General features: G+C 41.3%; 1 protein-coding gene across 9 annotated transcripts in view; it reads left to right on the forward strand.

Moving 5' to 3' along the window:
• Window positions 1–951: 951 nt before the first annotated feature.
• Window positions 952–12,725, forward strand: part of LOC110530129 (phosphatidylinositol 3-kinase regulatory subunit beta) — a 58,330-nt gene continuing 46,556 nt past the window's right edge. For 2 of the 9 annotated variants that reach the window (XM_036985687.2, XM_090182010.1), the window contains exons 1-2: window positions 952–1,314; window positions 9,096–9,868. In XM_036985687.2, the coding sequence (XP_036841582.2) occupies window positions 9,562–9,868 (307 nt within the window). In that variant the 5' untranslated portion in view covers window positions 952–1,314; window positions 9,096–9,561. Of the gene's footprint in view, window positions 1,315–4,604; window positions 5,068–7,450; window positions 7,582–9,095; window positions 9,869–12,725 lie in introns of those variants that run through there. The other 7 variants (XM_090182011.1, XM_090182007.1, XM_090182012.1 and 4 more) reach the window with 7 other exon arrangements.

The raw sequence follows: 12,725 nt of genomic DNA on the forward strand, positions 1-12,725 counted from the left end.
CCATTCACCCTCAATGGCACACATACAGTACACATTCCATTTCTTCTTCTGTGGGGTTTAACGGCAGTTGGCATCCATATTGGAGGTTAGTTGGAAGGGTGTTATTTAATGCAAGCATTACCATCTCCAACTGGACTATAGTATAAATCCATTATACTGTGATACCATTTTTTTTAAATAACACCCTTCCAACCAACCTTACACTCATTAAAAACCCACTAACCTGTTACACTACTTTGATCCCATCTGCTCCTGCACCATGCCAATGCCCTGAGATTACAGGACACCATTGCTATGAACGCGAAGAAGCCAACCTTACTGAAGCATACATTATACAAGTATCACTCGTTGACCTCAGAATCCCTCACCCATCCTCCTCTACTTTCTTCACTGTCTCAACTTCTGCATTACTACTACTCCTCATCTTCCTCAGCTTCTGCACTACTCTGGCCACCTCAAGCTGCCTCTCTCACACCGGACACTTCCGATCCCCAACAACATGGGACAATCCATGTACCAAGGCTTAAAAATAACCTGTCTCCCCATCATCTAAACTGATTGAAGTGGATTTAACAGGTGACATCAATAACGGATCATAGCTTTCACCTGGTCAGTCTGTCATAGAAAGAGGTGTTCCTACTGTTTTGCACACTCAGTGTATTTTACAATTATAATAAAACACAGTTGTGAACAAGCATGATCAGGCTGTACTGTCAAGATGCATTTTTAGCTGAAATTCTTCAATTCAGGAGAGGTGAACTATTTGGGACTCCCTAAAAAACGCCACCAAGATACAAGTGACTTTGTAACAGGTAAGGAGGGCATTTTTGCTAATACTAACCCTTTTCCTAACATTGACCTAATTATCCTAACCTGCTACGTTAATTCTCCCAATCTGCTGCGCAAATTCTCCTAACCCGCTACGAAAAAAAGTCGTGGTCTGTATCGAAGGGGCGTGATTTTAGGAATCTCGAAATATGTATAATGAGCATATGCGTCTTGTCCTGCAGGGATTCGTGCTTTTCCGTCTGGGTTCGTTTATTTTCGAGCTGTTCATATTAGTTCCCACGCATTCTCCTGTTTCATGCGCGGTGCTGTGCTGGAAATGGCTGTGTAGGGAGCTGAGAGTTATGTGCGGCAAAAGAAAGAAAGGGAGAAAGAAAGAAAGCGGATCAGGAGTGAACCGGGCAAGTGGAAGACTTTAAAGCATTGAGGGAAAGAAACGGTGAAAGATAAGGAAATCAGCTGTCTACATTTCGACGTGTTGAACAGTTAAAGTGCCGCAACAGCGAGATTTGGAAGAAATATCTGCGGGTGAGTTTTTCCAAGTTCTTGCACATTTCCAGTGCTGGCCACTGAACAGGAAAATGGTGGAAGAGCGTGAAGTGCACTACGCACACAACGCAGTACGAACTTGCACATGTTTATAAACTTGTCAAAGAACACTGCAACAAGTCGTTTTCTGTATTTTATAGCACGCTAAATGTTAAAATAATAGCCTCTATTGACATCTCAATTGGCATCTAGTGTGCCTCTTGACATCTCAATCTAGCAAGTCGAGCTACTGTAACCATATTTTCCAGAGTTCCCATATGGTGCATGAATGTTGCTTTATTTTGTTGGCTACATTTTTTTAAATGCAGTATCGAAACATGGCTACAGCTGCGAATTTCTCGAACACGACAGCTATCGCTGGAAGCTAAAGTGTTTCATGTGCTAGTTTTACTTGCTACGTTGTTGCGAGAAAAAATATCTACTCTAGCTGACAGCACCCCATATTTTGGACAGTTCTATTATTTGTTAATTCACATAGTTGGTGTTTTTTGTTAAGTGTAGTTTGTTTTGCACATTTGTTGTTTTTAGGTCTCTATGCCAAATCATCACCAGATTTCTCTTGGATTCATTCCAGAATTTGCAGGATCAGCCATGTCTGTGGCAACGATGCCTATTCAGTTTTGGACAAATGTCCGTCAAACTTTACAGTTGCTAAAATACAGTAATGTAAGTTTTGTATTAACTCATTGCTACACTGTACTTGGGGCAAGGTAAATGTTACTAATGTACAGTAACAATGGGTAACTATTACACTTAAAAATAAAGAAATAACTAGCCTACATATAACGACATATTTTGAATAGTTCCAGTTAGGACATCCTCTGACGTCTCTCGTTTTTAAAGAAAATATAGGAACCCCTTGAGGTGTTATGGCATGTCCGTGTTTATTCAGCTTAATGGAGCTACTTACACTCATTATCGAAAAGTCCCTGAAGCCCCAAGTCGCTTTTTCATTTTGACTGGAAAAACTGGTCAAAACAATCATTAGCTTCCTCCATTACAGCAAGTTGATGGCATTCCAGTTATGCAAATATTTTCCCCCCTTTTTTTTGATATACATTATATATGTGCCCTGATAGGGCCAAGCCCTTTCTCAACCAGGGTATTAAAAAAGCACCCAAAATGCTGCTGCTCACGCCAATTTTGCATTCTACCTACAAACAGTTACAGATCTGGGTTAGGTAAGCTGATCCCTGATGTGCACCTAAGGGCAACTGTCTCTTAGCAAGCACCGCCGCTCTATGTAGGCCTACCTTACAATGTGCAGATCTTTTGTTGCTGCATTTAGCTATAGAGGCCGGTTTTCTGCAATCGTCTTATGCAACATATAGGCCTAGTGCTGTTCCTTATGTTGCTACAATATAACATGGATTAGATTTCAGATATGCTTATGCGATATTACTAGGCTATATCATGTTGTAGACTGTTGGCATTCACAACTAGCATATGGTGTCCACCGGCGGACAGATGGCCACAAGGTTAATGTATGTCAATTTTAGTTTAGGCCTACATACTAGCTGCATTTTGGGGCTCAGATGTGCATTTAAATATTAGTTGCAGCATTGGCTGACATTTTAAAGTACTTACACTGAAATGGCTGTCTCCAGAATGATAATTTTCACTCAAAGAATTGGGTGAATGTCCATTATGAAAATCAATGATAAATCAATGATGAACAAACAGAACTTGTCTCCTGCACTGAAAGTTGGTTCAGGCTTTGATGTGTAATTTTTAGGAAAGTATTACTGCAGTTTGTCTGTCTGTCGTCATCCCCATGCAAAGATTAATGTGTCTGACTGTATTGCAGTATTAGTGCATTTCCATCTACACTGAGTGTACAGAATGTTAGGACCACCAACTCTTTCCATGAAATAGACTGACCAGGTGGAAGCTATGATCCCCTATTGATGTCACCTGTTAAATTATCTTCAATCAGTGTAGATAAAGGGGAGGATTTTTAGGTCTCGAGACAATTGAGACATGGATTGTGTGTGTGTGCCATTCAGAGGATGAATGGGCAAGACAAAAAATCTAAGTGCCTTTGAATGGGGTATAGTAGTAGGTGCCAGGAAGTTTAAGTGTGTCAAGAACTGCAACGCTGCTGGGTTTATCACTCAACTGTTTCCCGTGTGTATCAGACATCCAGCCAACTTCACAAAAACTGTGGGAAGCATTGGCGTCATCATGGGCCAGCGTCCCTGTGGAATGCTTTCGACACCTTTTGGAGTCCATGCCCCGACAAATTTGAGGCTGTTCTCAGGGCAAAAAGGGGTGCAACTCAATATTAGGAAGTGTTCCTAATGTTTTGTACACTGTGTATGAAATGAATGCTCACACTCCAGATCAGAAATTAAAACATCACACCACTGAGATGTGTATTTTTATTTTATGAAATATGAAGCATGTTAATGTTAAGTAGGCCTATTTGTGATTTCCCCTTGTCTGTATTGTTTTACAGTAAAAACACATTAAGGGAATAGCTACAAAGATATTTTGCTTAATGAAATGTAATTAGAAAATATTATGCAAGATGTTGCACCCATTTGTTACTGATGTTTATGTCAATAACATCTTTAATATATCATAGCTTAATATTATGTCATGGCCCTGTGATAAGGGTATTTATTGTCTCTTTTCACCCCCAGTAACGGTTCTGTACAGCAGCCTGAATGGGGACTGGGAGGTAGCATTGAGGTTAAGCTGAGTACTAACGGGAACTGTAAACAGTCAGCTGGAGCCAAAGCAACCCGTATTTGATCAATTTAGGACCACTTTACATATGGGAAGGGCACGATTATTATAATATCCGAATGGATGTTAGTATTCAATTATTGAGAGAAATTATAGGCGTATTTTTAACAGTGAAAAGGGGCCTTTTTCTAAATTGAATTCAAATATCCATGTGACATTGTTACATAAGGATATACCATGACACTTCAAATTCATAATTCATTAAAAAAAATGTTACCTTTGAATATATTTTTTCTGACGTGCGCCTCATAAAGCCTGTTAGCCTTTACACGTGTAGTTTGTTGTTTTTGTTGGCCAACCAAAGCGGCACTACAGTCAACACGGTTCCATGTGTAGCAGTAAAGTGAGAGTTCACTAATGCAAAATGGAATTAAAAGGTAGATAAATGAAAAAGACTAGGCTATTACACGCAACCAACTAAACTAACGTAGCAGGCATAAAAGAAACGCCTGAGCGGGATGCCCCACATTCTGGTCATGACAAGAGAAAATAATTGTCAGGAGGTTCTCTTCTGCACTGTTCAACCAATCAAGTAAATTTGGAGGAGGAGTTAAGATGAAGTGTCGACTTTGTTTATATTCCGGATGGAAACCATTTCAGAGCAAGCTAGCACGTGCTGTAGCTAGCTGCTAGACAGATATTAGATGGCGACAAAAGTTGTCACGAACAAAATTGGTATGTGGTGTCTGTCGACTTTGTCAAGAACTTCATCTGGAAGAAAGACTGGCACTAGGTATAGGCATCTGCTTTGTATTTCACCGGGGACTGTAAACAGCGGGGCGCACGACCAAAAGCAGAGGTCACGTCACAAGCTCTCTTCCTTTTCCCCTAAAAAGGAAGAGCGCCACTGAAGGTAGGCTGTTTAATCTGAATGTTGCTGGGATACGTCTCGACCCAATTTGAAGTTGACATTTTAAATTGTTAAACTAAGGGTTAAAACTACAATATGTAACTTTTTGGACAAGCTGACCAAATGCACATGTGAGTTATAGATTTGTCATTCTCATTCAAAGTCTAAGCGGTAGATATGTTCTATGCTTCCCGTTAAATTTAGTTGTCTTACTTTTGGTTTTGTACACCAGTTGAAAATCCTATATTTTTGGTTATGGAAAATATATTATACAGCAGTTTAGATGGTTAAATTATTCTCTACGCAATGACTGCTTGCATTGTCACAAACTGAAATTAGGTGAACTATTCCAATTTTACCAATCAGGAAAGGGCAGAGCGATTTCAGCATATTGCATTTTTAAGGTTAGGTTAGGGTTATGGTTTAGGTTAGGGATGACCCAAGGATCCCAGATAGCGAAGACCATCCTCGATTAACCTAGCTAGATATAGATAGATAGCATCTCTAGGCTACTCCAGTCAAGACAGTCACTGTTATATGTGATTATAAACGACAGTGGCTGCTACTAGTTAACTAGTCTTTGACGTAGCAAAGTTACAAATATACATTTACAAGCAAATAAATCAACAACAACAACAAACTGATATTCGAATAGTGAATTATTTCAAACGCCCATCCATACTTTACGGTGGTATTATGTTTGACTGTTTTCTTATTTTGGGAAAACTGTTTCAAAATTGCTCAGAAGTAGCAATGAATATGTACCAAAATATATTGGCTTGCAGCTCCTCTGACGTCCCAGAGCTTTTGTTTCATTTAAACAAGTAGTTTTGAAAGTAGTGCCCAAGCCAAAATGGGTCCCGAAAATTGTGCACATCCATTTCGTATAATATATTACATCCTGCAAACATGTTGCAATTCTTATTGGTGTTGCACGGTATACCAAAACGTTTGTACTTTTTCGATACTAGAACATGAAAAACGGTTCAGTACTAGAATTTTTAAAAAGTGTCATGTGTATCATGCCATCTACTGATTTGAGAGAGGATCAAGTCTGTCTGTCAGCGTAGCCGATGTCCCCTTATAGCGTGAGAGCACTGTGCCTGCTCCACTTACCCATTGCTAGCTTTAGCCCGCCTTGAGGAACCATTGAACTCACTTGGAGTGTGGGCTGCATCACCACATATGCTGCACAGAAGTTAACACACTTGAACAATGCAACACGGCATGTAGCAATATTGAGACGGCTAATTACTGCTCCCAAAACAATGTCCAGTGCAGACTAGAGCACTTCAATGCAAGTCCGGTAGCTTTCAGCTTTGCAGGCTAACTTTCCTTGCTAGCTTACAGCTGAAGCCAGCATCAATTCACGACCCTAGTACCTTGTTTGTGATAATATGCTAACATAATGCAAAATATTGCTGATTTATAAAGCTGATTGCGTTCAAAAATGTCCAATGTAATGATATTGAACTCAAAATATCTGTCCGGCTCAAGTGCCATTTTGTGACTTTGGCTAATACGCCTTTTTTTGTGTGCCGTGGAATCATTTTGGTATCAACACTAATTCGAATTAAACACTAATTGTTATGAAACGTTACGAATTCCAATTTGTACAATATGTGACAAATGTGTAAGTGCGAAGGGATACTTCTTGATTTTGGGTGTGAAGCCCTTTTATCTACTTCCCCAGAATAACCTGTGTTAATTTTGGTGGTCCTTTACTGGTAATGGTAAAATATAGCTTACATTATATTGCTGCACCAGACAATAATTGTCTGTATAATAAAAAACAATCATTGATATATATTTGATCATACTGCATATATTTTCATTAAATGACCGAGTGTCTTTGAGGATGCAAAAAATAGTGCCGTGTAAAAAAGGTGAAGTTGTTTGGGTCAGGAGCTTGATCACTGCCTAGATACATTTTCTAATATTAGAACATTTCCTTGATTTGCCTGAGCTTCTCTGACTCCGGAGCACATGGCCAAACAGCAGCCAATGAGAGGCCAGGCTTAGTTTCCCTCTCTCTAGCAACAGTGAGTTTATTGCCTTTTTTTTTATTAGTTCATTATTTTCTGTGGTCTCCCTCAGCCGTTTGGGCTCTCCTGATAGCAAAGTGTGTCATCTCTTGACTGAATAAAAGTGTGGGGGGGGATGGATCCAGTGACGACCAGCCTGCCAGCTGCTGCCTTGAAATGTGGGCTGCACTCCATGTGTAGGATTGTAACAGAGATGATTCTCCATTCAACTGGTATTAGTTGTAGCACTTTTTTTTTGTTGCTGTGGAATAAAATGCTGACGTGGACCACCACAGAGTGCGGGATGATTGCAGTTGTCTTCTACAAGATTGTGAATATAAATAAACAAAATGGCAGAGGAATGGATTTTTTTTGGCAGGGGGGAGACGCGAGGGGAGGGGGGGAGATGCGAGGGGAGGGGGGGGAGATGCGAGGGGAGGGGGGGGAGACGCGAGGGGAGGGGGGGGAGATGCGAGGGGAGGGGGGGGAGACGCGAGGGGAGGGGGGGAGACGCGAGGGGAGGGGGATTGCCGGCTGTGGTTGGGTATGCCAGTGCCACTTGTCTACCCTGGCGACTCTTCTTTTTTTTTTTTGACACCGGGGATGTCAGACAGAGCCTTGGTAAGTCTCTCCAGTTTCTCTCTGCCCAAAAGTGGGGTGAGTAGTGTTGCCCAACGGTACGTCCTGTAATCATGATAACTATTTAATGTTTTATAGCGGTGACATTAGGACAGACTATTACGAGAATGTTTGCTTGCATATCAAATGGGAAGTTTGTCTGAGGGTTGAAGTGCGCGTACCCCCGGATATGAAGAGAGCGGTGTACAGTTTGAATTTTTCCTGTTATTTAGGTTTTAGCCGCAACCTATCATATCCACTCAAAACATACTTTACTGCTCTAAACCGGGCTTCAAAAAGAGTAGTTTATTTGGACGTTTTCGAGAGATGCCCCAAAAACTCTGGGGGCTGCTGAGCTCTTATTTCCTGAGTCACAAGCCCAACCCCTCCATTACACCCCCTCCTGTCTTTGGATTTTATTTTTGTCATCAATTCATCCAGGGGGGAAAAAGGAGATTTAATCTTGCCTCAGACTGAAAGCCGAATGTCTCTCTGAGGCACAGTTGCCGTTTTTGACTTGGTCGCTTTAAAAAAATATTTTTGCTTCACTCTTGCTGAAGCTACAGTACGCATAAACAAAGGTAATTGACCATTTGTCTTTGACTGTGGATAGAGTCATCTAGGTCTTCATGTTTTAAGATGGGATTTTCCTACTGTGGCTCTGAATTAACTGATCAAATGTAAGATTTTGACACTTAACTAGTCTTGAATAATTTATTAGGCCTAGGTGAGACCTGAAAAACCGTGATGTAATGGTGGGTCTACATAGCCGTTGAGGACCTTATTTACCATATTGACTGGAATGAAGCAAGTATCAATGAATGCATGGGAAAGATGGTTTTTCTGCAACGGATTATATCAGATTATAAGAGAAAGGCGCGTCTTGCATCGAAAGGTCTTTTTTTCACTCTTGTTGCGTTGAAGGGTTTTGGCACGATTGGGCAACTTTTCGAGAAGGCTGACAAAATATTTCTTAGGCAGCAGAACAGTCTTAAGTGGGTCATAATAGCCCACTTTCCCCTATCTAAAAACGGTTCCAAGTGAAACTGCTTTCTTTGATTTTGATGCTTTAAAACTGTAAGGCTCGTCATATTTCCTGACTCTAACGTTTGCTATTGCACACATATTTATCCATATGATCCTCTTCAGAGCATCACCAATTTTATTGAGAGCGCTGCGGTATAGTGATGTGACTTATTTCAAAGTAGTTGTTTCAAATTGAGATTCGGAAATGTGATGCAATCTGATTTGGGGGGTCTGTGGAAAGTTATGACGCAGTAGCATCATCCGATCCTTCCATCCCAAACAGGATTGCACAAACGCGTTGCTCTGCGTTTTCATGCTTTGTGCTTTGCGGCGGTGACACGGATGCTTTGCTTATTGTAGGCTACTGCGTGTCTGTAGAATACATAGTGTAATGTCTTAAATTTAACGCATGTATTCTTTTTTACATTATCAATGTATTTTTCCCTAGAAGCCCACTTTTTGTATATTTTTTTTCTCTCTGTGCACTGCAGGTTGTCACTGTCCAGAATGTGAGGAGCCTGAGAAAATCAACGACTGTTGGACTGTCCTACTTTGCCTCCACCCCCACAGACGAGAGGTTGACTGAAGAGACCAACACTGGGCCTCAGTTAGGTTTCGAGCTGTCTAGCTTGTTTTTGCTGCTTGAAGGAGCATGTTGCCAATGCTGTCCCTCTGCTCCATCATTTGGTTAAACCGGGGTATCAAGCTGAGGAAAGTGCTCCACTGCGCCAACACCGGCCAGCTCTAAGACAGGAGCACCCTACCTACCTTGCTGTATAGACTCGGCCATTTCAGCAATGCTTCTAAGCTTCAGTTGATAGTTCTTTGGCCCTAAACGACCACTACTCCAAGCAAAATCATCATCATCATCATCATCATCGTTTCCTGGTTGCCGTAGCATTGGGCCGATTTTCGCATCCTCTCGGCGTCTTCGGCAGCTTTTATCGGTTTCTTAAAATGGCGGTCGATGGTTTCCAGTATCGTGCCCTCTACATCTACACCAAGAACTTGGAGGAGGACATTGACCTGCAGCCCGGGGACATTCTGACCGTCAGCAAGGCCTCCCTGGGCTTCAAGGAGTGGGATGAGGAGCGTCCTGAGCTCCTGGGCTGGCTGCTGGGCTTCAACGAACGCACTAAGCAGAGGGGGGACTTCCCGGGGACATATGTCCAGTTTGTGGGCCCTGTGAGGATGGCACCGCCGCCCAGTCAGCCTCGCTCCCAAAGACCCCTCCCAGCAGCCCCGGGGCCTGAGCCACAACAAGGTAAAGCCTGAAGCCAACATATTTCACTGGATTTTTCATATTCTGTTTTATTGATTCATTGTTTCTTCAGAGATATGTGACCAGCATTTTAGTTTGTATTAATATTTTCTGTCCCCAAAAATATTTTTGAGATGTTGATTGATACTCCAATGAGGTTGCCCTTTAACGTCATGGAGAGTTGTGCTTTCCTCTCGAAGTTGTTTCAAAAAACAATGCTGGAGATTGTAAGGGAACATAAATCATTGAATGCAAAGCCCATATTTGTTAGGAAATGTTAATATTTGCTACTAATGCTATTTGTCTGGAAGAAAGTGTTGGTTTGCCCTGCTCTTAGCTTATTGTTTTGGGAGTTGTCGAAAGCTTTCACATTTTACTCTGACCGCACACTGACCCTTCTAATCTACCCTAAAGAGCTGTCATAGGCCTTTCCCTCATTCCAAACACAACTAACAAATTCTCATTTGAACCTAATCCAGTTACTGACCTGACTCTCTTGGTCAATTTTTCTTCAGACTGTCTTGTATATTTTGCCTTGACCCTCCATTCAACTCTCCTGCGAAGGACAGGATTGAGTTGCAGTCAACCGTGTTGTGACCCAGAGCCCATTACTGACTTTATTTGGATAGTATGTCGATGTTCAATAATGGTCAACATTTTTCAACTAACTATATCCACCAACCCTAGCTCTATGGTGCTACGCAAACTTTTTATATACCCATTACACTGATTTAACTAAACTCCCTATACACATATGAGAGGTTATTAAGTAATTTAGGAACTCAGTTTGCATTTCTAACGGGCTGCTCCTGAGTAGAGGAATGTTCCAGTTTAATTTTTTATGAATAAGCCAAATTGTCAGGGAACATAATATCACATTGTTTCACCAAGCGAAAAACTCTCCGGCCATTTAATCTCTGAACTACTATATTACTGCGTAAATATATGGATGATTTAATATAAATTCATGAAGTATTTTTTTACTGAGGTGCTGGCCAACTCAAATATACCCTTGGCTTTGGCCCTTCCTCGGCAAGGCCAACTTATGCATTTACTAGTTCTTCTCCACTCCTAGTTTTCTCTCTCACTCCCTCGCATTCATTCTTTATTAGGAATGCCAGCGGTTCATTGGGCCAAAATGAATTTAAAAAAAATGATATCTGGCCAATTACGTGATTTTGTGTCTGGATGAAAATACACATTCCTTCTCTGTCAAAAGGAATATTCCCCAAAGCTCCCTTCTGCCCTTTAGTGAAAGATGTGCTTAGCACCATCTCCCAACACATAATGAACTTTGAATTGCCTGTAGTTTTGGCGATTAGGTTTTCATCGCTTAGGCTGTACAGTGACTCATTTGTAATTCATGTTCACTCATTTGGTAAGCATGCCAGTGCAGGCCTATTTAGCCCAAGTACAGGCCTGTTGCAAACTCATCTGTCTTGCATGACATTTTAACTGGAATTCTGCAGGCGTTTATTATGCTACCTGGAAAGGAACACGGTGAATGTTTTACCTGGAAAGAAGCAATGGTAGAGCTTGAGGATAAGCTGGAGTGAACGTTAGTGAGGGGTCGGGGGGGTATAATTTTGGACGATATTATATTGATACTTTGACTCCAAGTATCGATTTGTTATATATATACACAGTACCAGTCAAATGTTTGGACACCTACTCATTCAAGGTTTTTTCTTTATTTGGTCTATGTTCTACATTGTAGAAAAATAGTGAAGGCATCACAACTATGAAATAACACACAAGGAATCATTTAGTAACCAAAAAAAGTGTTAAACAAATCAAAATATATATTTATATTTGAGATTGTTAAAGTAGCTACCCTTTGCCTTGATGACAGCTTTGCACACTTGGCATTCTCTCATCCAGCTTCATCTGGAATGCTTTTCCAACTGTCTTGAAGGATTTCCCACATATGCTGAGCACTTGTTGGCTGCTTTTCCTTCACTCTGCAGTCCAACTCATCCCAAACCATCTCAATTGGGTTGAGGTCAGATGTTTGTGGAGGCCAGGTCATCTGATGCAGCACTCCATCACTCTCCTTCTTGGTCAAATAGCCCTTACACAGCCTGGAGGTGTGTTGGGTCATTGTCCTGTTGGAAAAAAAATTATAGTCCCACTAAGCTCAAACCAGATGGGATGGCGTACCACAGTATTCTGCTTGTTAAGTGTGCCTTGAATTGTAAATACATCAGACCGTATCACCAGCAAAGCATCATCACACCTCCTCCATGCTTCATGGTGGGCACCACATATGCGGAGATCATCCATTCACCTACTCTGTCACAAAGACATGGTGTTGTAGCCAAAAATCTCAAATATGGACTCATCAGACCAAAGGACAGATTTCCACCGGTCTAATGTCTGTTGCTCGTGTTTCTTGGCCCAAGCAAGTCTCTTTTTCTTATTGGTGTTCTTTTAGTAGTGGTATCTTTGCAGCAATTTGACCACAAAGGCCTGATTCACACAGTCTCCTCTGAACAGTTGATGTTGAGATGTGTCTGTTACTTGAACTCTCTGAAGCATTTATTTGGGCTGCAATTTCTGAGGCTGGTAAATCTAATGAACATCCTCGGCAGCAGAGGTAACTCTGGGTCTTCCTTTCCTGTGGCGGTCCTCATGAGAGCCAGTTTCATCAGAGTGCCTGAGGGTTTTTGCGACTCCACTTTAAACCTTCAAAGATCTTGAAATGTGCCTATGCCCACCCATGGCTGTGCCAGTCATGTGAAATCCATAGATTAGGGACTAATTTCTTTATTTCAGTTGACTGATTTCCTTATATGAACTGTAACTCAGTAAAACTGTTGCGTTTTTATATTTTTGTTCAGCACATACATACATACATACA

This window comes from Oncorhynchus mykiss, chromosome 8 (assembly GCF_057628025.1).
Source record: "Oncorhynchus mykiss isolate SJ-2025 chromosome 8, ASM5762802v1, whole genome shotgun sequence".
NCBI lineage: Eukaryota > Metazoa > Chordata > Actinopteri > Salmoniformes > Salmonidae > Oncorhynchus > Oncorhynchus mykiss.